Here is a 25,105-nt window from a genome sequence, read left to right as displayed (position 1 = left end):
TGTTGCAAAGGTAAAGGAGATCGTGCAGCAGGTGGATTGGCTTTAACTGGTTGTGCCAGTGGCGAAACAACAAGACAAGAAAATGGGACAAGCGGGAATCTCATTCCGCATAGTTTACTTGTACAACTGAGTTCGGTACAAGAGAGTCCTTGTACAACACATACTATACCGAGAAGGAATACCTACGAAAAGAGTACCTAGTGGCATTCATTTCAAACACGAATATTAATTAAATTTATCTAATTAAGCTTAATTAAATCTAATTTGAATTTAATAACGTGAGAGATATTTATCGATTTTTAACAAAAAAGAAAAAGTAAACAGAAACCTTTGAAAATGATCTAAACAAAAAGATCTATCGATTCGTATAACATACATCTCATGAAAGAAAAAAATGAATTTCTGTTACAGAAAAAAATGGGTACTTTAGTGATAACACTAAATAAGATCAGATTGATTTATAAATCGTGTGCTATCAAGTATCTGAATTTGTGTAATCGGAAGTTAACCTTAGAAAGAGAAGATAACGTCATCGGTATGTGATAAAAATAATGCAATGAAACTCTTACGATCACGTAAAGCTATCATTTATTGTTCAACGAATCGTTAAACTTTCTTATTTAAATCCAGATCAAGAAGCGATCTGGAATTCCTTTAGGTGCTTGTCAACATCCTATCTTAAAGAGAATATCTTCCTACCTACCGACAGAAATAAATTTTCTACGTGCTAGAACATTTGCACGAATATTTGCATAGAATTTATATGTAATTCATACGATTTACGTGTCAACTGCACATATACCATCTACCGTCACGACTACTTTACGATAAGTCCGAATTAGGAATAGGCTTTTAAACTTTCATTACATTTAAAATATCTATTAAATATGTATAATAAACAAAAATAATACTTTCATTGAAAAAATAATACAACTCTTTTCAAATAAATCCAAATCAGGAAAAGAAATTTCATTTAAAGAAATAGCTCCTTTCAAATAAGTCCAAATTAGAAATAGGAATTTGAAATTTTATTAGATTAAAATGTCCATTAAATATATAAAGTAAAGAAGAAAATACTTTTAATTAAAAGAACAGCACCTTTCGAATAAGCAAGAATTAGGAGCAGAAATTTAAGCTTTTATTATATTAAAAATATCTATCAAATATATTATTCTACATATAGTAATAAAATAATATTTATCGAAAAGAAGATTGTGAGAGAGAGAGAGAGAAAGAGAATGAGTGAGATAAAAATTGATCATATAATCCCATCAAACAAAATGATACTTCAGGCGGGCTTCCTCTCATGGGGAAAGATCGAAGTATAAAGTGCATAAATAGAAGTGAAAAAAAAATAACTATGAGACATACCAGTTGTACAACATGTAAGTGGCACATATGTAATAATATATTCTCATTCCTCTTACCGTTCGAAACGAAATCATTTCTCCTACTCACTCGGATCATGTGAGTGTTATCGAAAGTATTATATTTCTTGTTCACTCTCTTTCTATCTCCCTCTATCTTGTCAAGTGTTATCTATTCCTATGAGGTCTCGAGTTCACAAGCTTCTAACCAGTTAAAACTGGTATTAAAGTAAAGAAGATTTTCAGTTGAACCGATTTATCAATGCCGGACGTATCAATTTTTATTGCATTCATTCAAATGATACTTATATACTTACTTATTAAAAAATAAATTACTAGAAATTAAGAAACATAATTAATTACAAATATTAAAATGTATGGTAAAAGAAAACGAACGTAATAAGTCATAGAAATGAAAGTCCATTTAAATCTATGTTATCGTAATCCGAAAAATGAATTTTAAGGAAGAGAGAAACAAATAAAATTCAATGCAATAAAGCAAGTTATTTTCCATACATGGATAAGATAATTTTCTACGTTCATTCTGCTGGGGGTATCCGAGTCGAAGAATTCTTATTAACAAATCAATATCGTGACGTACGTATCGTTTGCTTATTTTTTAAAATGAAATCACTGAACCGCTAAGGAAGTAATAGTCTTCTCTATCTTGAAACAGTGAACAACTCATTTTGTAAATTTAACTATTTTATTATGCCACCACTATCTTAGATTAACTTTAAAAAATCAGGCTTTCTCAATTTGTTTGTTAAAACAATTTACATGAATAGATGTACGTACAAATTCATCGTATATTCATTAAATATAAAAATAAAATTTAAATGCTAATAGAAAATTTAAAAAAATATTCCAATTTTTGTTTTAAATTTCTTTACAAAATTCTAACATAAAAAATGTTTATTTTAATATCAGATAGTAGCAAATAGTAGCAACATTGCAATTTTTGTTTATTATTTAAAATCTAAAATACACTCTCATTTACATTTTCGAATAACATAAAATTGTAAATTAGATCTGATAAATAGAAACAAAAATAATAGCAATCTATTTATAAGCAAATGAAATGGCTTCTATAAAGCCACATATATATTCTACTTAAATACGTATGCTAATAACAATAATGGTTCCTAAACACAATAAAAAAACAGAAACGTTATACGATAATATTCTCGTCGTATCATTATTACGAAATCAAATATTTTTTGGCAAAATGTGAAACAATATTTTTATCTCATTGGTTAACATGCTTTTAACTGGATCGAAAATTTTCTGGATTTCTAAGATTTTAAAAATATAAAAACAAAAAGAGAGAGAAGAGAGATAAGGAATTCTCGAGAAAGAAAACAAAATCAAAAGTACTCATGATACGTATATCAATAATTATCGTAACAGTTATTATTCTTCACTCGGACCCCCAGCAACGATTGCATCACTCGACATCTTGTGACCCTCTGATAAATAGAAAATATGTTCTACAATTTTGTTTATGAAAGAACAAATGCAGAAATTTGTACATATTATTTTCTTCCTCCTCTTCTTCTTTTTTGCATTTTTTTAATAATTATTAAATTACTTTTTATTTATTTTTTTCGTACGAGTAGACACAATTTAATTCATATGAATATAATAATGTTGTTATTTGAACATTTGAAAGATAAAAATAATTTATTAATGAATTATTTTGCGCTTCAATCAAAGATGATTTATATTTACATTCAAAATTAAATGATTAATATAAAAAAAATATATATATATAAAATACGTATAAGTAGAAAAGAGGCGCCATTTTAGAGAACACACTGCTCCTTGTAATATTTGTAATATAATATATTAATTAATTAAGATTCTCATATTTCAATTAATTGGAAAAAAGAAGAAATATTTAAAACGACAAAAATAATTTAAATATACATCTATTATTTTTTTATTTGATAAGTATATCATTTTGGATTCGAAATGGGGACTTTCCTTTATATTTTATTTTTGACACAATAATAAGATAAATGTAGATATTAATAGACATTTTGTTCCACCAATTTCCTACTTATATTAGTATGAATTTACACTAACATTTCACCAAATACAATTAAAATATAAGTTGTTGTAAACCTCTAACGAAGAAGCAAACAACTAATGTAAGAAACAGGAGCGAGGGAAGCCCGATTCCTTATCGTTGGAGTGGGAGTTAGGCTATAAGAAGATAATTGACTGTAGAAGAAAGCAGTTAGGTTTCAAACCAGCATCGAAGAAGGAACACCAAAGATATTCTTACTATATAATTATAACTACGAAATATAGTGAGAAAATCATTTCTATATCAAAAGAAAATCTTCAATTAAACTTTGTTCACTAAACGAGGTACGTTTAACGATATTTTTAATTAGAATTTTAATGATTAAAATTTTCGTTTGAAATTATTACTCAATTGTAAGATTTTTCACTTCAACCGATGTATGCTAATTTTATATTATTTTTTTCTTTTTTCTTCATTATTTTTATATTAGACACTTGTAAAAATAACTTCAATAATGTATATTTTCTAAATATATCGTTGTAATAGAAATTAAAAAAAAATGTAGAAAAATTGATATTCCTATCCATATAATTATGAATAATGGGTAGCGTGTATTATTGCGTAAAATGGATGTAGATATTACATTCAAGGTGACTGAGTTAATCGAAGCACGATCGTGTTATTTTATGTATACTTGTGTATTATATTTCTGTTCATATTCATTAACACTTGTTTAATTAATATTAATTAATATCTTTTCTAAATTAAAATATAATATGTTAATAAATTTGAAATAATTTGTTATATAACATTAAGCAAATCTTTTTTAATTCTTTACTAATTTTTTCTATGAACAAGTATATATAACTTATTTATTTATTATTTATTTATATATTATAAATACATTTGCTAAAATGAATAATATAAAATGTTAATAAATTTGAAAGGATTTGTACAAATTGAACAAATCTTGTTTAATTCATTACAATTGTTTCCAACAAATATAACTTATTTATTTATTAATCTTTATCTATCTTAATTATTATTATTATTTGAAAAATAATTTTAACATTAACGAATAAAATTATAAAATCGTAGATATAAATTGGTGTAGAATATTATGACCTTCGTATCTTATTACCATTTCGAAGTAAACATCTTTCAAGGGTTATACTATGTTCAAGGATATCATGTCTATCAAATTGAGAAGCGTTCTCATAAGTGATCCGGTGGACGAGTCCTGCAGCTCTCTTCTTTCGGAATATGGCATTCCTGTAATTACAAAATACAAACTTTCGAAAGACGAGCTTATTAAGGAACTACAGGTAATTAACAATGAACATTAATTTGAAAAAACAACAACTTTTCATTCTATCGTTCTATCATAATTATTCAGTACATTAAACTATGCTTTACAAACAATTTTAACAAAGCAACTAATTATTATTTTCCTTAACATTTCAGTTAAATTAAGTAGAAAACTTATAATAATTAAGGTAATTAGACAATTTATTAGCTTTGCAATCAAGATACGTATCGATTCAGATTTTTCATCATTATAAATATTTGCTTTGATATTATAAATAATCTGTATTTATAAGTTCAATACAGAATTGCATCTTTTGTTATGAATAACTTTTTTAAATCATTTCTAAAAGATAAATATGGAAAATTTGTTCGTAATTTTTCTTTTTTACATAGCTAAAAGATATTTATTTTTTTTATCTATTTGAAAATAAATGTAGAAAATAAAAATAATATCAAATCGATTCTTTATATTCATCGATTATGATAGAATACGAATTATATAATAAATAACACTTATAATCGATTTTCGAGTCAATATTGCCTATTTCCATTCGACTTCCTCGGTTCGAATCAAATCAACGTTTTCATCGACATTCGTCCTATCTATATAAATAATTTAATATTATTATTATTATTATTAATATATCAAATTTGAAAATACTCGAGAAATTTAAAATAGAAAGATATTTTTCCTATTGAACAAGAATAAATGATGTTATTTGAAAAATGCATACTTTCAATTTCACTTTGATAAGTCCAAGATGACAAGATAGAAAAAGAAAATAAAATAATATAAAAGAATAGAAATCGTTTGTTATTTTTAACTTAACATTTGTCAATCATAGAAAATATTGTGCAAACAAATATTCCATGTATTTTATATACGGAAAATGAATTATCTTACGAAATATTTCTTACGAAAGTATGTAATTTTTTCCAAAAACTGCATTCCATCTAACTGTAATATTTATAAAATTCTAAAATTAATAGAAAATAAAAGACTACAAATGATTATCCATACGATATTACTCATAAAGTAACTTTTATCAAACATACAAAGCATGTACATATGTGCATACAATTGTGCAAATAAAAGACATCATACGAGATATTTTTTGCATAAGAAAAATATTCAATTTTATCTTAACTATATTCTTTTATAAAATTACAAATAAAAATATAGAGTAAAAAAAGGAAAAAAAAATAGGAATGAACGATCTATTATTCATAAATAAAAGTTTATAAAAAATATAAGGTACGTAAAAGTGTCTCGCAAGAATATGCAAATTTGTCCTAGCCAATTATCTTCCAACTTATCCCCCTAGTGAGCCCAACCCCCTAGCCATCCTTTTCTCATATACACAATTTCTTATAACAGTTTAGTTTCACTTTTTTTTTCATCTCTTAATCCTGGCCTTGTTTCTCCGGCATCCTCGGAAAGTAAGCTTATTTATACGTTTTTCTTTTATCACTTGCAATTCGGTCTGCGAATCCAGTTCTATCCAGTTTTGTCGAGGAGGCAGAATACCAGTTAACTGCATAGGAGGTCGTTGTACCAGAACAGCCTGGAGTCTGTCTGTTTCTATCTCTTTCTCTCTCCCTCTCTCCCTCTTTCTCTCTCTCACACTAAGTTTCTCTCCTCTCTCCTCTCTTCGCACTTTATTCTTCCTTCTATCTCTTTTCCACTTTGAATAGCCAACTGGTTTGTTTCGTTCCTCCTCCTTCTCCTCCTCTTTCTTTCTTTTTTTCCTCACAGCATTCACTCCTTCTCTGAATAACCTTTCCTACCTCTTTTCTACCTTCATATTTCAACAGACTAAAGCATTGACGCAGAAATTGCTTTTATCTTTATATGAAACTTTCCGATCTCTATAGATCTTTATGAAGAAAATCAAAAGACAGTGAAAAAGAGAGAGTATTGAAAAATTCTTTCTATTTCCTTTTACCGATACAAATTGTCGAACTTTAATCTCTATCTTTTGATTTTATACTTCTAAGCAAAATATGATAAAAATGATTCGCTACATTTGTTTTTTCCTCAAAAAATTTGAAAAAAATTCGATGATAAAGATCAGTTCATTCTATCAGTTCATTTATAGCTGAAATATGATGGAAATTATTTGTAATATTTTTTTGTCTTTAAAAGTTTTAAAGAAATTCAATGATATAAAGTAATCGGTTCATTCATTTTAGTTTAAATATGATCGGAATAATTTGTAATATTATTTTGAAGAAGGAAGTTCAAAGAAATCCGATAATTATAAACCGGTTCATTCCAAATATAATATTCTTTTATTTTTATTTTTTGTATTTCTTTTTAATGCTTAGTTTTCGAAAATAAAAATATTAGAAAATCGTTTTTGGTACGTACAACAGTCGGGACTAAAATACGACTCTTTGAGCAACGCGTTTAATACCTATTGTGTTTGTTTAAGCAAAACTAACATAGCTCGTGTAAATGAAACGTTTGTAGAAGTCGCTTAGGTAATATGCATAATACAAACATCGTGATCTCATTTATACATAGTTTTCAAACCTGTTTTCTACATAAATAGACAAACTAGTAAAATATCAAAGTTTAAAAAGGATGAATTAAATAAAATATACTACATTTAGTTTTTATATTTACCTATTGCATTTATAATTTATAACATAAATATTTACACAATAAACAAAATATAATCTAAGATAATATAAAAATAATCATTTACATATCTATCTCCTTTAATGTGGCAATAATAATTAATTCATTTGTAGAACCAAATTTGTAGAACCATTCTCAATATTAAAAATAATACAAAATAATAAAATATAAGATAAAAAAAGGATGAGAATTAATCAAAATATAATACAACTAATTGTTAATCTTTATGTGTTTATTTAACTAAATCTAAATATTTACAAACACACATAAATTATAATATTAAGATAATAAAACAACGATAATGTTCATATCTTATGTCTCGTTAAATGTAGCAATAATAATAATTTCATTTTTAGAATCACGATGCTCTAATTGTACGTTCAGAAACGAAGGTCACTGCTGATATAATATCGGCCAGTTCAAATCTTCGTGTAATAGGTCGTGCTGGAACTGGAGTGGATAACATTGATCTTGAAGCAGCAACACGCAAGGGTATCCTCGTATTAAAGTATGCGTATTTTTTGTAATCTCTAACGCAATTGTATTTCCTTTTATCATCCTGATTGTTAACAATTTTTATATTTGTTTAATTGTAGTACGCCAGGTGGTAACAGTATAAGCGCTTGCGAGTTAACATGTTCGATGATATGTGCATTACCACGTAACATAGTTCAAGCAGGCCAATCAATAAAAGAAGGAAAATGGGATAGAAAATTGTATTCCGGTTTTGAATTGTATGGTAAAACATTAGCAGTCTTGGGTATGGGTAGAATTGGTCGAGAAGTTGCATTGAGAATGAAATCTTTTGGTATGAACATCATTGCTTTTGATCCATTGCTGAAGAAGGAAGTTGCCGAATCTCTTGGTTTTAAAAAAATTACATTGGATGAAGCATGGGAAGTTGCCGACTACATTACCGTGCACACGCCGTTAATCCCAAAAACAAGAAGTAATTTCAACCAAATATAAAATTTAATTGTATTATGTTTTTTTGCAATAGTATATTTATATCTAATGCATTCTATTGAATTATAGATCTGATAAACGCTACGACATTGGGAAAATGTAAAAAAGGTGTGTACATTATAAATGTAGCTCGAGGTGGTATAGTCGATGAAGAAGCACTTTTAAATGCATTGAAAAGTGGTCAATGCGGTGGTGCAGCCTTGGACGTGTTTACGGAAGAACCACCTAAGAGTCCAGCTCTTATCGAGCTTATTAAACATCGTAATGTTATAGCTACTCCACATTTGGGTTGGTCATTGATCTTTATTTTAATAAATCCATATTTATGTTTTGAATTTAAATAACATACCTGTGTCGTTGCAGGAGCTAGTACTGCCGAAGCTCAGCAACGTGTCGCTGTTGAGATAGCTCAACAATTTTTGGCATTAGCCGAGAAAACTACGGAATATTCCGTAAGTGGTATCGTCAATGCTCCTCTTTTAGCTGCAGCAATGATGGAAGATAATGCACCTTGGATAGAATTGTCAAAGAAGCTCGGCCAATTAGCAGCAAGGCTCGTTCAAAGGAAATTAAATACACCTGTGCATAGTCAAACTATTGGCCCGGATATGGAAAACAAGAAATTTATTCACACGTCAGTATTAGTTGGTATACTTACAGGTCAAACGAAAAATGGTTTGAATTTGATCAATGCACCGATTTTGGCTGAAGATATTGGTGTTGATCTCAAAGATAGTCATCTGCCAGATGATCACAGAGCGGTATTGGTTACTGTTGGATCGCATCAAATTAAAGGTAAATCTATTGTTTTGTTTTTTACAAAATTAACATCATATATATAATAAGCATTATAATTATGAACATTGTGATGTTAATTAAACAGGAACGATTCGTGATAACCAACCATTATTAGTCTCCGTCGATGATGCTCTCTTTCCAAATGACATAGCACTGACGAATCATATCTCTCTCTACCGTGCTAAAAGTGTACAAAATGTGGCTGATATTGTTAATGTATTTTCATCAAAAGGTATTAATATAAGCGGTTTAAATGCCAACGGCAACTGGATAGTCATACAAACTAATCAAGAAGTCTCTATTCCTGTTGATGGCATTGAAAGTTTTTAAAATGCATTATGCATTTATTCAGAACTCTATTAGTCTCTTCTAGACCCCTGTTGAATGATTATCCCAAAAAAACAATAGAATCGTTAGTTTCATTTCTTCGATCATCTCAGTCACGACTTCGTGATCTCAGTATTTTAGAAATTGCTTATCTGAAAAGAGAATAACATAATGGCAAATTACATTAATTATAAAAACAAAAAAAACAAAAACCGTTTATTTGAATCAATGGTAAACAAAAAACTTGTATAGTTTATCGTATGAAAAATTGAGACATACGAGCTCAAAATTGTACATAATTATACATATATACATATATAAATATATATATTTGAATATGTTACAAACAAAATGTGATGAACGAAATGGCTCATTTTCGCTTTTTTTCTTGATATTTCTCCATCGAGCGGACCGCTTTAAAGTCCAATTTTGTAAGATCTTATTAAACAAATTCATTTTCTCATGTGAAATAATTATTATTTATCGATTAATGGAAAATCTAAGAGATCATAATTTTATCATTTAAACTTTTAAATATATTTATATACTTTTCATTAATATTCCTTTTTTACCAAATCCCGTAAGAAAGTCTAAATGTATAATTTTATAATAATAATTATGCTCATTATAATAAAATTTTCACAATACATTTCGTAAAAATGAAGCGAAATAAAGAATTTATTTTTGCTATATCTTGTTACTGTTATTTTTTTATTCTTACATTGTCTTTCGCTTAAAAGAAAACCTTATTTAAAATGGATTTTTGCATCTTAATTTTATAATATATTTAAATATATATATACTAGCATTTATATTTTAAATTCATAACAAATATCACATTTTTTCATTTATAATATGTACAAGATGATATCCGTAGGCAAAAAAATAATAAATATATATGTATATGTATAAATATACATATATATTTATCTTATCGTAAATCTGCTTATGTGGTTTTTTGTGATTACAAACACATGTATATACATTCTTGTGTATATAATATACTGTAAAAAATATGTAAAATAATGAATATTCACAGTAAAATGTTTCCGAATATACGCCGGATTATTAGAAAGCAAATGTATATGCTATATTAAATAACTTTCGTCTTCGTTCTTATCAAATATCATAGCACACAAATTGTTGTAATTTATAAATATACAGTAAGATCTAACATCTTGGATATTTATAAACACATTATTTTAAAGATGTATAAATTAGAGCCGAGTTTGTACACATTAGGTATAGTATAAAAAAATAATATAGATAAAATCGCATCAGAGATTTATATTCGTTCATAACTATCTGCTCTGCAGCAGTTAAACGTGAAAGTAATGCCATCCTAAAAGAAAATAATAAAGTTTATTCATCGGATTTAATCGCATAATCATTTATTTAGAATTTTTAATGGTATATAATACTTACTCTAATAAGTGATGGAAGATCACACCAGAACTCGTGATTAGGTAACATTTCCCAACCAGTCGCACCTCTTAGCATCCTTAATGCTATTGCCCCACCAATAAAATATAATCCACTGAACACGAAGAATAGAATTACTAAAGTAGATCCCATAGAAATGGTAGCTGGAGGCAGTTGTTTCCTGCACGGATTTATTGTTCCTATTGGTGGAACCTAGAATAATATTTAATATCATTTTTTATATATAAATTTAAGAGACTAAAATACAACAAACAAATTACTAATTACTTATATATCATACATACATGATAGGTAATATTATTGGAAATAAATTGTGCGGTACACTTTGTGCAACAACTGACCGTTGTTAGTAAAACAAAATTTGGATAATTTATGTATATTGATATATTATTATACCCTGATACCAATTGTGCATCAGTTTGACTCACAACACCTAATTCGGTAAGTTTTGTTGTATGAAAATTATTGGAGCAGAACTATGAAAACAAAAGATTAGCATTAATACAAATATTAAAAATATACAGATAAGTAAAGACTTAAAGCATAAAATAAAGCGTCGCATTATATCATTGTTTTCTTTACTAATTATATTACCGATCCATTTTGTTTAATGCAATGGAGTTCATTTTCATTAATTTTTTCTGGTATATTCTCACAATAATCGATGTACAATGTATGAGGCAGTTTCTCTTCAGGTTTTCTATAAAAAGAAACCCAAAATACAATAATTTAAAATTTTTTGAAATATTCAGTATTAGTAACTCTTTAAAGTTTTTGTACGATACAATTATCAAAAAAAAGTAAGGCTAGAATAGCCAACTATACGAACCCTTTGTATATAATGTTAATTAATTTTTTGCTTCATTGTCAGGAACGATGCAAGTACAAGTTTCGATGTTATTACATTTTGCCAAAGTCGTATCAGAAAAAATTATTAAAAATAATCCGAATACAATAAACGTTGAACTATACGTAAACATCATTTAACTCTTTCTCTATGAAACGTTATGCAACTTTACATAGCTCTTCTCTATACTGTAGATTAAAGTCTATTATAAATTTAATTGAATGATTTTAATCTCACTGTTGTTAAACATTTCTCATTTAATATTTGGAAAATTTTTAACTTTCTATAATATAGTATATAATACATTTAAATATAATTATTTTTAATATTATCTCTATCTAATAATAAATCATAGATCTTATAGTAATTGTAGATGAGAGAGAAAATATCTTTATTTTCTCACATGCATTCTGAATGGTGATCAACCAATGATCAGGCGTTGCACAACATGTACCTGCTTGCTGATTGACTAGAATCATTTAAACCAATCAGGAACAAGTAATCGTGCAAATGGTGACAATTAATGCGCATCGTTAAAACGGAATCTTTCTTAGAGATTTATTTGAAATATTCAAAAAACGCTCGGATATTCAATCGTATTCAATTGTAGTGTTATTAATTTTTGATAAATATACAGTTTATTGCTCAATATTTGTACAACTTGTTACAGTAAGTATTAAAAGGGTTGATTCTTATAACATTACTCTTTTTCAAATATATAACCTTTAACTCTACTGATTATTGTTTATAATTTCATGTTCTAATGAATACTGAGAGCTATTGAGATAGAAATTTAATTTGAATTAGTTTAGGATAATTGAATAATAATAAATAATTACATAGATGGAACCTATGACTTTGGGATCACCTGTTAGCAATGCAATACCAAATCCAAGTAGTCCTGGTGGTAGTACCATGTATCTTCCAAGTTTTCTTTTAGGAGATACAAATACTGTAATTAATAATTATTTGTATTTAATTATAAATATATTTTTTTTAACAAGTCTAATATATAACTAAAATTTTTAGCCTACCAAAATTGGAGGAACCAGCCCTCAAGATAATAGTTTTAGGCATTTGAATGCAACCAATATTAATATGATATCACCAATTTCACAATATGGCACACCAGACTATCGTATTAATCGTCAGAAAGCTGTTTTTGGAAATACTACTACACCTAATACATCACAAATAGGTGCAGAAAATCATGTTGGTGGTCCACCAACTCGTGGATTGTTCGATATTGTAGAATCTTCACCAGCTATAACGACTCCTAAAACAGCACTGAATCAAACCAATCAAAGTTTTTATTCAAATCATTCGAAAAAATTAATTAATTCGACCAACAATATGTTATTCCCAGATAGTCCATTGAGTTTGAACAATAACGAATCGCAAGGACTATTACAATGGGTTACTGTCTTTGGTTTTCCACCGAATGCGATAAATACAGTACTTTCGCATATTTCTAGCAAAGTTCGTATAATAGATAAACATTCACCACCTTTGCCTATAAGCAATTGGATACATTTGAAATGCGCATCTGAACAAGAAACGCAAAGGGCATTAGCATGTAATAGTAATATAGTTTCGGGCTCTATTATGATCGGTGTAATACCATGTACAGATGAAGCTGTTATTTTGAGTTGTGATAAAGAAAATCGTTCTATGTTAAATGGAAGTATGAAATCATTTTCTACATTTAATAAAATTGATTTGAGTAGAGAACAGAGTACACCTCATACGCCAATAAAAATTAAAATGCAAGACCACTTGTAGCCGGTTACAGTCAACATTTAAGTCCACAATCAGTAACGTTGGCAGAAAATATTCCACAAAAATCTACTGGATTAGTTACTAAAGCGATGGAGTATGTATTTGGATGGTAATCTAAGTAGTTAATTGCAATCTAATTTTTATATTAAATAAAATTGTACAATTCTCGAATTAAAAATAAACGCATTACTGAAGATATTTAATTAGCTAGGGATAAATAATATTTCGTAATTTGTTTTCTATAATAACATATTAATTTTTTTCGTATCTTTATTGCACCGTTTTAAAAATTTTCAAATGGATATTGAGTAATTGTTGAATGATCAGTAATATTATTTCTAACTACTAAATGAATCTGTTTTGATATGGTACTATCTAATCTTATTCTACAACATGGTATAATATATTTTAAATTACCTTTAATCACACATATGATAGAAATGTTTGTTCATTTGTAAGATATAATTTATGAAAACGGTAATTTTGCACTTGTTTTGTACTCAAATATATTTTATATTTTTTAGTATATTTGTTAGACTTGTATTGAATTTGTAATAAAAATGACGATTTACGATAGATGATGAAGTAACTCTAATGTATACAAAGAAAGTAATATACACGTTTTAATCTAAATATATTAATAGATATCAAGTTGTTATTACATACAACATGTTACATGATTTTCATTCTATCATAGAGTATGACGCGATATTTTTTACTTTACTTTATTATTTTTTATCTAAAACAGACAAAATTATTTTTAATAATTGAAACAAAAATTTTATAATAATAGGATTTAATATTTATGTAATAACAATATTAATATATAAAGATATTCGTCCACTATAGACACTAATAAATAAAATATTTTATCGAAGTACCTAGTTTTGAATTAATTAGTATTATTTTGGACTGTCAATAGTCGCACTACCTAAGTCGGTCATTTTAGGATATTTAACTTTTTTCTTATCCAATTCATCCTGTGCCCAGAGGATCATTTTTAACAAATTATTTAATCTAGGACTGGTTGATTCCCTGTGTTCCATTTTCAATATAGCAGCGTTTAATTCACTGGCGATCTGTAAGTAAAGTAATTATAAATATTTATTAAGAATAATAAGAGATTATCATAGCAAAACGAGAAAAACATCTATGTTATTACCTTTTGTCGATGCGTGGGATGAAGAAGATCACTAAAAGGACTTTTATGTGGTTCGTCGAAAGCCAACAAGGCTAAAGTACGTTCCAGTTCACACAAAATATTATCATCCGATTCTCCAGCTTCACTGAGCTGATCTTGAGCAAATTGTAATGCCTCTTCGATTCTGCCAGTACGAATTAATTCAATGAGATGTAATTGTTGTAGGTGAAAATAAAGATATCTATCATTGTCGAGTAATTCAGGATGTAATTGATTGACCAAATCTGTAGCTTCTTGAATACGACCATTTTGTATTGCATCTCTGATACGAATTCTATCATCCAATGAACTTAATTCTATTGTTGGACCAACTCCGGATTCTTGTTGAAATTTTTCAGCCGCTTCTTTAAATCCCTCTAAAAAATATACAACAATTATTAAACATAAATAGAATAGTAAATTAATAGATAAATAAATCTTTGAATATTAAAGAAAGGAAGTACCGGTTACAAGATAATTCATAATCAAATTATTCATAGATACTCTCTGCGTGTAGGATCCTTCTTCGAGTTTAGCGACCCACTCATCTTTAGTTATGCCATCCTGTTTTTCCGGAAAACTCATTGTCCTTCGAAGAATATTCATTTAGAGAATAAACTAGTGAAGATTAATAAACAGAATGTTAGCCTTCCTAATTGTTAACTATCTACTCACGTACATATGTATGATTGAAATACAATGTTTTAGAAATATGATTATTGTATTCCTACAATTATATATATGTATATGTATGTATATACCGTTAATAATTTAGAATCATTCAAGAACACACTCTTTCTATTTAATTCTACGCGTAAATGATCGACAAATATACAAAGGGAAGAACCAAAAAAACAAACTATTTTAATTTACACTTTGTGTATTCTCATATTTATTTCAAGATTATATATTGTACTTTAATAACAACCTACTTTTACAATTATTGATTATAATTTGATCACTCTGGGAATGAAAACGACCAAAAGCTTTATTCCACTTTGTAACAATCTTTTTTTTAATGCGTTTTTTAACTGTGTACGTTTATATAAATGGATTACCTGTCAACATAAAGTTGAAAACATTAGGCATTGTATTCAATATATAACTAAGTATAAGAAAACAATTATTTGCATTACATGTGAACTTACCCTTGTTTTATTATTTCTTTGAACTATCACCAGATGTCTCTTTGAATTCAGTTTGGAATCATGGCGGATCCACTGAGTTTGTTGCGTCAATATAATGTTAACAAAAAAGAAATTATTGAACGTGAAAATCAAATTATTTTTGGCGAATTTTCTTGGCCAAAGAACGTTAAAACCAACTATTTAACATATGGGTAAGTTTTTCTTTTAAAATCATCGAAGACAATATTTTTATTCGGTACAGTCTGTCTCTGATTATCACTATTAACGGGATTGAATATTGTAATGCTATATAGAAATAAATAATATATATATATATATATATATATATAAAATGCATCTTGATAAAATCTCTTTTTTACACGTGATATGCTTGTAATGCAATTAGCCTACTTGTATATAATATTACTTCGAAGAATAATCCAATATTTTATTATGAACTATGTAATTTAAATTGCATTATAATTGTATTTTATATTAAGTTAATATTTGCAAAAAGATTTCGTTATCTTTTATATATATTATAGATCCGGCAAAGAAGGAACAGCAAAGGAATATTATACTCTAGAGTGCCTCCTATTTTTATTAAAACATGTACAACTTACGCATCCTGTATACGTGCGACAAGCAGCTGCAGAGAAGGTTCCTGTCGTACGTCGTCCTGATAGAAAAGATCTTTTGGCCTATCTCAACGGAGAAACTGCCACATCAGCCGCCATAGACAAATCTGCTCCATTAGAAATTCCAACTCAAGTTAAACGTACAGCAGAAGATAGTCTTGAAAGCGGGTCATCTAAGAAACCTCGTTTTGAAGAGACACATGTACAGAAAGTTAAGGAACAACTTGCGGCAAGGCTTGATGCTCCTAAAGAAGCATCAGTCACAGTCGACAATATCAAGTCTCTTTCAGAGGCTATGTCAGTTGAAAAAATTGCTGCTATTAAAGCTAAACGATTAGCTAAAAAACGTACTACTATTAAAGAAAATGATGATATTGGTATGGGCTCAGATTTACGTGTTATTCTTGATATGGATGTAGACGATACAAAGGATATAGTTTCGAGGGAAAGACAATGGCGAACACGAGCTACAATTTTACAGAGTAGTGGAAAAATATTTGCTAAGAATATATTTGCCATTCTTCAAAGTATTAAAGCTCGAGAAGAGGGAAGACAAAGGGTCCTGCCATTCCTACGCCAATGGTTACTCCACGTTCTACTCCTATGAGACCGTTACCTCAACCGGCTGTTTATAATCGTTATGATCAGGAAAGATTCATCAGGCAAAAAGAAGAAACTGAAGGATTTAAAATCGATACCATGGGCACTTATCACGGAATGACACTTAAGTCTGTGACAGAGGGTACTAATCCGGCAGTAAGGAAACCACAAGCCAATCCATCAACGACTCCAACTTCTGGACTATTACCGACATCTGCTGCCAAGCTTACACCTCAACAGGCAGCACAAAATAAAAGACCTAGCAGAACTCCTATAATTATTATTCCTAGTGCAAATACTTCTTTGATTACAATGTATAATGCAAAAGATATTCTTCAAGATCTAAAATATGTTAGTCATGATGATAAAAAGTCTCAAGGTTGTAAACGAGAAAATGAGGTTCTTTTACAACGTCGTAAGGAAGGTGGTTTGACAGTACCGTATCGCATCATTGACAATACACAAAAATTAACCCACGCCGATTGGGAAAGAGTTGTAGCAGTATTTGTTATGGGACCAGCATGGCAATTTAAAGGTTGGCCCTTCGATGGTAATCCGGTTGAAATCTTTTCTAAAAGTATGTATGACATTAATTATTTCATCTGAAAAAATAAAAATTTTATTTAAATTATTTGAAAATACTAAAGATCAATCATTCTTTTACAGTTTGCGCATTTCATTTGAAGTACGATGAAATGAGATTGGATGCAAATGTAGCACGTTGGGCTGTTACAGTAATCGAATTAAGTAGGACAAAAAGGCACTTGGATAGAGCAGCATTAATGATTTTTTGGGAACACTTGGACAAGTAAATATTATCTTTTTCTCATATTTTTATTCGATCATATTAATTCAACAAACAAAATTTTAATGAATTCTTCTTCCTACAGACACATGATCAAAAATAAGCCTCACTTACGATTTTAAATCAACGGAGATTATTAATGGAACATAGTTGTCGCGAACAATAAAAACAGCTATAATAAAATTCGCATTTTGAGTACTTTTCATAAAAGCAAAACTTGTATATACATTATTAAAAAAAAAAGAGAAAGAAGGAAATGAAAGAACATTGTACATATAAATATATTTGCAAGATAGTATAGCATATATATTATCTTATCGAAACAGAAAACTAGGATTCGAGTCTGCAAATTTAATTATTGCTTTAAAAAGAAGCAACAAAAAATCGCTTATCTTATATGGATATACGATTTTTATACATATCCAAAAGGAGGAGTATCATCATTGATAAGCGTAATGAACATAATTCACTTAATGGATGAGATTGTTCGTAACTGCCTTTGTTTCACACGTTTAACAATTATTTAGCAGATTAATACAAAATATTAACTATATGTATAGTTTATACACATCAGATATACAAAGGTGAATCATTATAGGCTCGTGATACTAATATAAACGCATGTGCCTATCGTTAAGTAATATATTTTAAGTAAAGCACGTTATATACGCCTATACGTATATAAAGAAAGAAACTATGTACTATGATTTAATGTAAAATATTTGGTATAACAATGACATATACAAATCGAAAGTTTTATTCAACGGTGTTACATTGATGAAAGAAAGAAGAAATTTATTAAAGAGCCAAATTAATACAATCTTGTATATGTCATCCTTAATGTATTTTAAATCTAATGATACACACACAGCATACATATATTTTTTTCATTTTAATTATAATATCAATTCCTCTATTTAATTTGTATTCTTGGTAAAAAAAATATTGCACCCACGTTCACACATATATAAATAAATATATATGTGCATATATACATACAAAAAGATTTACGTTTCTTATCACCGTAGTGTCAAGTTTCAGGGTGTATTTAGTAATTCGAAGCACGATGAATCACGAATTCCCAAAGGGGGGTAGAGAGGGATCACCGTATTTTCTCTTCCTAAAAGTGTAGCCAAAGTAAATCTCTTCGGGGCATTGACTTTTGTGTTCAACCGATGCCGATTCTGTTTACACAGAAAATCGAATCTTTCTAACTCGGTTACAGAATTTCTATTACTTTAGTAGAAACCCATTGCTTTTTCTCACGGAAACTAATAATAACAACACAGTAGTAAAGGTTTTGTTTTTTATTTCCAAGTATTCCTTTAGGATATAAAACGAATTTACACCAACTTTTAAACTAAATTAACATTACACAGCTACGTATTTTTTTTCAATACGCGCGTGTGTATGTATGTATATATGTGAAGATGAAGTGTAATGACCAATAAAAAAAAGAAAAATTCGATGGTCATTGAGTTTGATCAATCTGTATTTTATTTTACGCTTGACGATCAAAGGTCAATTGTTGAGGTGTATCGTAATAAGTGATGCATGCATTAACACGCTCGAATTGACCTAACTGTTGCGCTGAACTTTGAAGACAAGCCTTTCCTGTAGAGAAGAAATTACCTTATCGGTTCGTAAGATTCGTTAAACCCCACACAATATACATACATATATATATGTACACATGAATTGATTTTTTTTTAAACGCTAACGGGTATAATATATACATATATGTATGTGTTTATCGTGCACGATGAACCCAGAACATTAAAGATTTGTATAGCTCGTTATATACAGGATATGTGTGACATTTAATTAAAGATCTCGTGCAAACGGGTAACAATTTTTTTCTTTTTTCTTTAATTTTTTTATTTTTTATTATAACGATTATGAAATAAACATATTTTCTTGCAACTAAAAATAAGCTGATTTATTTTCTAGTTTAATTTTATAAGATAAAAAACAAATGTTTACAAGAGAGAGAAAGAGAGAGAGAAAGAGAAAGATTATTATATATTACATTATTAAAAAATACGTTACAAGATAAAAATTCTTTGTATGAAATTTAAAAAGTTTCTTAGTTCATTTGTCAAGCTTTTCGAACTGTTTATAATTATAGAAAAGAGTTTCCAAATTTGTTTAAAAAGTCATCAATTTTGTTCTTTTTCTTTTCAAATATAAATAATATTTAACAATAACAGAGTATATATTAAACATGTAACAGGTAACGTATCAGATGTCTTAAAGAAAAGATCAACTTATAATTATTAATATTAATTTATAGAAAAATTGGTAAAAAAGAAACATAAATAAATCTTGATATTAATGAAAAATACAATTTTGGCAATTTTCTTCTATAATAACACTTTATCTACTGCTCATAATAAACATTGATGATGGTTTTATAAAAATCAAAAATCTGGACGATACAAACAACGTTACTAGTTTTATTTTCAAGCCTCCAGTTGATAATAATCAGATGCGTCCTTAAATGAAATATTTGATGTATATGTGTAGGAAAAGTGAGACCTTCAGGGATTGTGAGCTTATCCTAAGCATTGGCCACAATGCCAAGCGGTTTTTGGCAACGTAGGAAACAGAAGAATTGTTATCTGTATCTTTTGTTCCTTATCATAGCGGCACACATCGGTATTAAGTTCAATTTATAGAGGTGCGCATAATATAGCGGTACGATAGTCTCGAAAACCCGCTCCATATTCGCTTGTGTGTGTGTGTGTATTCTTCTAAACATTGCTTAAATAGTAATTTGATATTCTATAGGATATCAAAGTATTATATACAATGCCTTGGAAAAGTCCGTAACAATTCTTCTGTTTCCTACGTTGCCAAAAACCGCTTGGCATTGTGGCCAATGCCTAGGACAAGCTCATAATCGCTAAAGGTCCCACTTTCTCTATAACATATATTGTTAAATAAATATTTGCTTCTAGAAAAGAGGATAGGTGTTAAAAATCGAAAAACCGATTAATCGATTAGCAGTAGATAAAGTGATAATAAATAATATTAATTATAATCGAAAAACGAATCAGAGTATATTGTAGGAACACTGAGTACAATTAGGAAGGACGCAAGGAATAGCAGGAAAAACAGGTGGTAAATGTAAAGTAGCTGATCTTGGTGCTAACTGGTCGGCAAGATGATCGGCAAGACGATCGGTAACTTGAGCATAAACGCGATCTCTAAGTTGTTGTTGCATACTTGAAGCTAAGTAATCGTTGTATCGAACAGTTAAAGCTACAGTTTCTTGGTCATAAGAAATTGGTAGAGTCGAAGGATCTGGAGATTCGGAATGATGGATCATCGATGTTGGATAAACCGTTGGTCCAGTATTTGGGGTGATATTTTTAGAAACATGATCAGGTAAAACATTGAGTAGTCGATAAGCGTCTTCAAGATAAAGATTTCTAGTTAAATTCGAGGAAATTGGTGATAATAAATTATTGTTTGATAAATCTAGATCATTCGTCAATCTTTCTCGATCCAATGGTACTTGCGTTTGAGGTGGTCGAAAGGCTGACATTGGAACCTCAGTATTTGACATGGAATCAATCCCAAGACTTTCGCTAGCGAAATATTCAATGGCTTTTAATAAATCTTGTCCACATCGTTGGAGGACCAATTGTAGGACTGATAATTTTGTCCTAGGAAATAAACGTGCCAAAGTTTCGACTGATCTTCGGGATACCGAAACTTCTTTATCCATTGATCCATTTATTAATCCTTTCAACGATCTCGTTGTTCCTTCCTCGGTCGAATTCTGAAGAAGAAAATATCTTCTTCCTAGTATTTGGTAACGAAATGGTTCAGGATTTCCCAAAATTTTAAATTAACCGAAAACCACTATGGAAAACACATTTTTCACGACCTACACTTTGAATTTTCTTGAATAACATGTTAACGTTTTATGTTTATGTTTCAATATTCAACACAACTTTAATACTTTAGGAAATCTCTGCGATAGATACAGTAATATAGTTGACCTAGTCTTCCTGATCTCTATTCAAACTTACCTTCTTTGTAGAATTTTCCATCGGAGAATCAACTTGTCGTGGACTCATATCCCTACCGTTTTCTTCTTCTTCTTTATTGGATATTCCTTTTGGTTCGGTTACAGACATCCCAAATATTTTCCCTGCTGGAAGTCGGCTTAATTTTTCACCTGTAGCTACTTTGGCCATCCTCAAGGCTATTGCATCCTCGGCAGCTTGTTGTCTCTTCAAAGCGACCTTATATTCGATACATTTTAATTGTGAATTTTCTTTTCTTATTTTATTGTTTTCCCTTTGTTCTTTTTGTCCTCCCCCCCTTTCATTAAAACAACTTTCGAATACATCGAATCGAATTCGCGAGATAATTCATTTTCTTTTCTTTCTAAACTGATTCATTCGTTTACTCGATACTCTTCTACTGTATGTCTTTTATTAGCATCCATCGTATATAAAGTATACTAATGTGTCTACACACGTATGGAACCATTTGCCACGCGTTATTTCAAGCTGGACCACCCACTGGAAATTCTTTTCTCGTCTTTTACCGATTTACCGCTATCGATCATATCAATCAATTTTCGACAAATACGATAATGATTATTTTCAATTCATTAATTATTAAGTAAATAAAATTTAAAAAAATATTTAAAAAATAAAAGAAAGAAAGGAAAATTTCTTTTTCATTGTCGAGGGATTTTCTTTTTATACATTTTTGCATCCCTTTTATTGTATATTTAGTTACAGATTCACAACTACCACTACCACCGCTAATATTTCTTACGCATTTATTCGAGTTTATTTCGAAAAGATCGAAAGCCTTGATATTTGTAGATATATTTATATATGTATGTGTGTTTTTGTGTATAAGTAGTAGTAGAGACAGGATCGAGTGTCATAATGCCTATGCAAACAGAAATGAAACGCTATACCGCGGGTTAATGGATTTTGTTTTCATCTTTCTCTGTTTTCTTCTCTTCTTCTTTTTTTTCATTATATATAACGTTGAAAGACAAAAATATTTAACGATACATTTATACTCATGTGCAAAAGCAAATAATCATTTTATTTAATAATAATAATAATGTAAAAATTACCTGAGCAGCCATAACTCGTTGACGTTCAGCAATAAGGGAACATTTTGGGCAGAGACATTCCCTGTAACGACATTCTCGTTTGTGTCCTCTTAACCAGGAAATTAACCCGTGATTTCTACAACGCGCGCATTTTGGTCTCCTTTGTTTACTCTGTTCCTCATTAGAGATCTCCTCCGTAGATTTGTTTTACTCTTGTTGCGCAGCATCGATATCGATCGTTTATCTTGTAAAATAAGTCCTTTTAAAAATATTTTTTAAACTATTCACATATGATTTAATAAAAGTATAATTAGCACAGTATTTTAATAATATCTTTAACAACACAAATGTTTCATTTCGTTTATATTAAAAAAAAAAAGAAAAAAAAAGTTTTAAATATATTTAAAGTTTTGTAAAAATGAGTAAAAATGTCCACGTGGATTTTAGATTAAAAAAAAATGTGTGTTAGATAATAAAAAAAAAGATAACGGGTATTATATATAAATGATCAATGATCTCGTACAATTGTACGTTAATCACAGACTCGAAGAACTTTCTCACTCACTGAAGAAGAATAAGGAAGAAGATCTTAAAGCTAATCTCCTGGAGATTTAGTTTCTTCCACAAGAAACAGACGATTGGCTAAGAGAAATGTACAGGGTGTCGACTTGGGTGCGATTCCAGCATCCCTTAAAGCAAGAAGGGGATATAGGGGTCGGGGGAGGTGTAAGGGAAGAGGGTAAAAAGACAAACATCCACCGGACCAGCCTTTCCTCCCGATTGGTCCCGTTTTGTTTACTTTAACCGCCACTCCCACTCCGATCGAGAACTTACTCGTGTATATCTACTCGACTTTCAAGTATGTGTTATTATCGTTATATTCACGTCCTTCTCCGGATAACAGGAACTGAATCTCGATGTATAAAGTAATACATATATACTACCGGTCAAAATTATTTGACCACCTTACCAAATAATAAAAAGTTAATCCAAATGAATGCCATATCCAATTTATTTTTAGTATTTACAGGAAATTTAAAAAATAAATTGTTTTTTTAACAAATTAATTATGTTCAATCCGAATGTGTCATCCATTAACAAAAACTTCATTCGTGTAAAATGTATTTTTAATACATTGGTTATAGGTTTTTTTTGATCGCGTTGATGACTCAATTTAAATTATTGTTTAAAACAAACTGCTTACATAAGATTACAGAGGTAGTTATTTAGGGATGCCAAGAGTATGCAAAGTAATATTGAAAGTCAAACGTAGGCTGTTCCGATGAAGCTAATATAAGATTGAAATATTTTATGAGCATTCTGTAAGTTTTTTATTTTATTTTGTTGTGTGAGTCGTTTCTAATAAGACCGATTTATTTTTGTACTTTTTATTTATTCGAAACATTTTAGAATTTCTCTATATGGTTGTAAAATAATTTTAACTAGTAGTGTATATGTATTTGTAAGAAAGATCTTTGACTTATTCTTAATGTGTACACTTAGGTATATAATAATCGATTTTACGTTAAACATAGGAATATAAGATTTTCATACAATTGTAACGAAGGTCAAGTTTTATCTACCTACCGAGAAAAGCATATTATGTATAATTCATGAATCGACTGAAACTTGTTGCTCCAAAAGCACGAGGACCTGTCCTATAAGGAGTACTAAACCTAGAAAATATATATCATATATAGATAAGTATCTATAATGTTTACACGATCTATACCTACTACGATATACACCATGTAGTATCTATGCATACTTATTATAATAATTACGAGTAAGTGATCAAATTCATTGAAAATATTAACACGAAATATGTTTTATCAAATGTTAGTTTTAAACAATCGTTTAATTTGATAAAAATAATACTCCTATTTTTTTTAAGAATAAATAAATATAGGTCGGTTGAAAAATTTTGAGTCTAACTTAAAAACTTTTAAACCCATCCAAGTAAGTAAATAATTTATATTTTTATAATAATATAAATTATTATTCATTATACATTAGTTTATATAATCTATCTCATTTACTTTATTCTTTTAGTAATTAAAAATCAACACTATAATTTTTCAAATTAAATCAAAATAAACAAAAAATAAAAGTACGGTGGAGGGATAAGGGGGATATGTGTATGTAATACTTA

At 28.9% G+C, this 25,105-nt stretch overlaps 6 protein-coding genes and 2 long non-coding RNA genes across 13 annotated transcripts in view; 4 read left to right on the top strand and 4 right to left on the bottom strand.

Annotated features, from left to right (window-relative positions):
• LOC122522467 (trissin receptor) overlaps nt 1–1,204 on the top strand; it is a 107,495-nt gene extending 106,291 nt beyond the window's left edge. The window contains 1 exon segment of the mRNA XM_043643636.1: nt 2–1,204. Within this exon segment, the coding sequence (XP_043499571.1) occupies nt 2–201 (200 nt within the window). The 3' untranslated portion in view covers nt 202–1,204.
• A 2,390-nt stretch (nt 1,205–3,594) lies between these two features.
• LOC122522463 (hydroxypyruvate reductase) lies at nt 3,595–9,912 on the top strand. Its single transcript, XM_043643626.1, has 7 exons — nt 3,595–3,743; nt 4,584–4,724; nt 7,708–7,859; nt 7,948–8,300; nt 8,387–8,605; nt 8,681–9,112; nt 9,201–9,912. Exons 2-7 carry the CDS (start codon nt 4,590–4,592, stop codon nt 9,443–9,445), a joined length of 1,536 nt encoding a protein of 511 aa, XP_043499561.1. The 5' UTR covers nt 3,595–3,743; nt 4,584–4,589; the 3' UTR covers nt 9,446–9,912.
• Nucleotides 9,913–10,423: 511 nt separating this feature from the next.
• LOC122522530 lies at nt 10,424–12,066 on the bottom strand. Its single transcript, XR_006305064.1, has 5 exons — nt 11,715–12,066; nt 11,480–11,585; nt 11,170–11,361; nt 10,868–11,077; nt 10,424–10,784 (listed from the first exon to the last, which is right to left on the bottom strand). It is a non-coding gene; the product is annotated as an uncharacterized LOC122522530 (long non-coding RNA).
• A 250-nt stretch (nt 12,067–12,316) lies between these two features.
• LOC122522477 (nucleoporin Nup35) lies at nt 12,317–13,732 on the top strand. The gene is given in 4 exon segments (XM_043643648.1): nt 12,317–12,401; nt 12,576–12,686; nt 12,762–13,491; nt 13,494–13,732. Coding segments are annotated over 3 exon segments (972 nt in total). The 5' UTR covers nt 12,317–12,401; the 3' UTR covers nt 13,625–13,732.
• LOC122522535 lies at nt 12,352–12,877 on the bottom strand. Its single transcript, XR_006305075.1, has 3 exons — nt 12,767–12,877; nt 12,601–12,684; nt 12,352–12,509 (listed from the first exon to the last, which is right to left on the bottom strand). It is a non-coding gene; the product is annotated as an uncharacterized LOC122522535 (long non-coding RNA).
• Nucleotides 13,733–13,763: 31 nt separating the features above from the next.
• LOC122522494 (glucose-induced degradation protein 8 homolog) lies at nt 13,764–15,835 on the bottom strand. 6 transcript variants are annotated; one of them, XM_043643672.1, is made up of 5 exons: nt 15,624–15,749; nt 15,156–15,309; nt 14,674–15,068; nt 14,393–14,590; nt 13,764–14,250 (listed from the first exon to the last, which is right to left on the bottom strand). In XM_043643672.1, exons 2-4 carry the CDS (start codon nt 15,295–15,297, stop codon nt 14,414–14,416), a joined length of 714 nt encoding a protein of 237 aa, XP_043499607.1. In that variant the 5' UTR covers nt 15,298–15,309; nt 15,624–15,749; the 3' UTR covers nt 13,764–14,250; nt 14,393–14,413. The 6 variants fall into 6 exon arrangements, with proteins under 6 accessions (XP_043499607.1, XP_043499609.1, XP_043499612.1 ...); XM_043643674.1 differs by lacking the exons at nt 13,764–14,250; nt 15,624–15,749 and adding an exon at nt 15,750–15,835; XM_043643677.1 differs by lacking the exons at nt 13,764–14,250; nt 15,624–15,749 and adding an exon at nt 15,750–15,767 and having other exon boundaries at nt 15,156–15,280.
• A 43-nt stretch (nt 15,836–15,878) lies between these two features.
• On the top strand, nt 15,879–18,736 carry LOC122522462 (parafibromin-like). Its single transcript, XM_043643625.1, is given in 5 exon segments — nt 15,879–16,030; nt 16,364–17,015; nt 17,018–17,633; nt 17,723–17,864; nt 17,947–18,736. Coding segments are annotated over 5 exon segments (1,578 nt in total). The 5' UTR covers nt 15,879–15,899; the 3' UTR covers nt 17,984–18,736.
• A 1,434-nt stretch (nt 18,737–20,170) lies between these two features.
• LOC122522505 (doublesex- and mab-3-related transcription factor A2-like) lies at nt 20,171–23,180 on the bottom strand. Its single transcript, XM_043643696.1, is given in 4 exon segments — nt 20,171–21,648; nt 21,902–22,117; nt 22,975–23,162; nt 23,165–23,180. Coding segments are annotated over 4 exon segments (1,152 nt in total). The 3' UTR covers nt 20,171–20,916.
• Between the last annotated feature and the right edge of the window lie 1,925 nt (nt 23,181–25,105).

This window comes from Polistes fuscatus, unplaced genomic scaffold (genome assembly GCF_010416935.1).
Source record: "Polistes fuscatus isolate 324 unplaced genomic scaffold, CU_Pfus_HIC Scaffold5, whole genome shotgun sequence".
In the NCBI taxonomy this organism is placed as follows: Eukaryota; Metazoa; Arthropoda; class Insecta; order Hymenoptera; family Vespidae; genus Polistes; species Polistes fuscatus.
The sequence above is the reverse complement of the archived record's forward strand: the minus strand, read 5'-3'. Positions and strand labels throughout refer to the sequence as shown.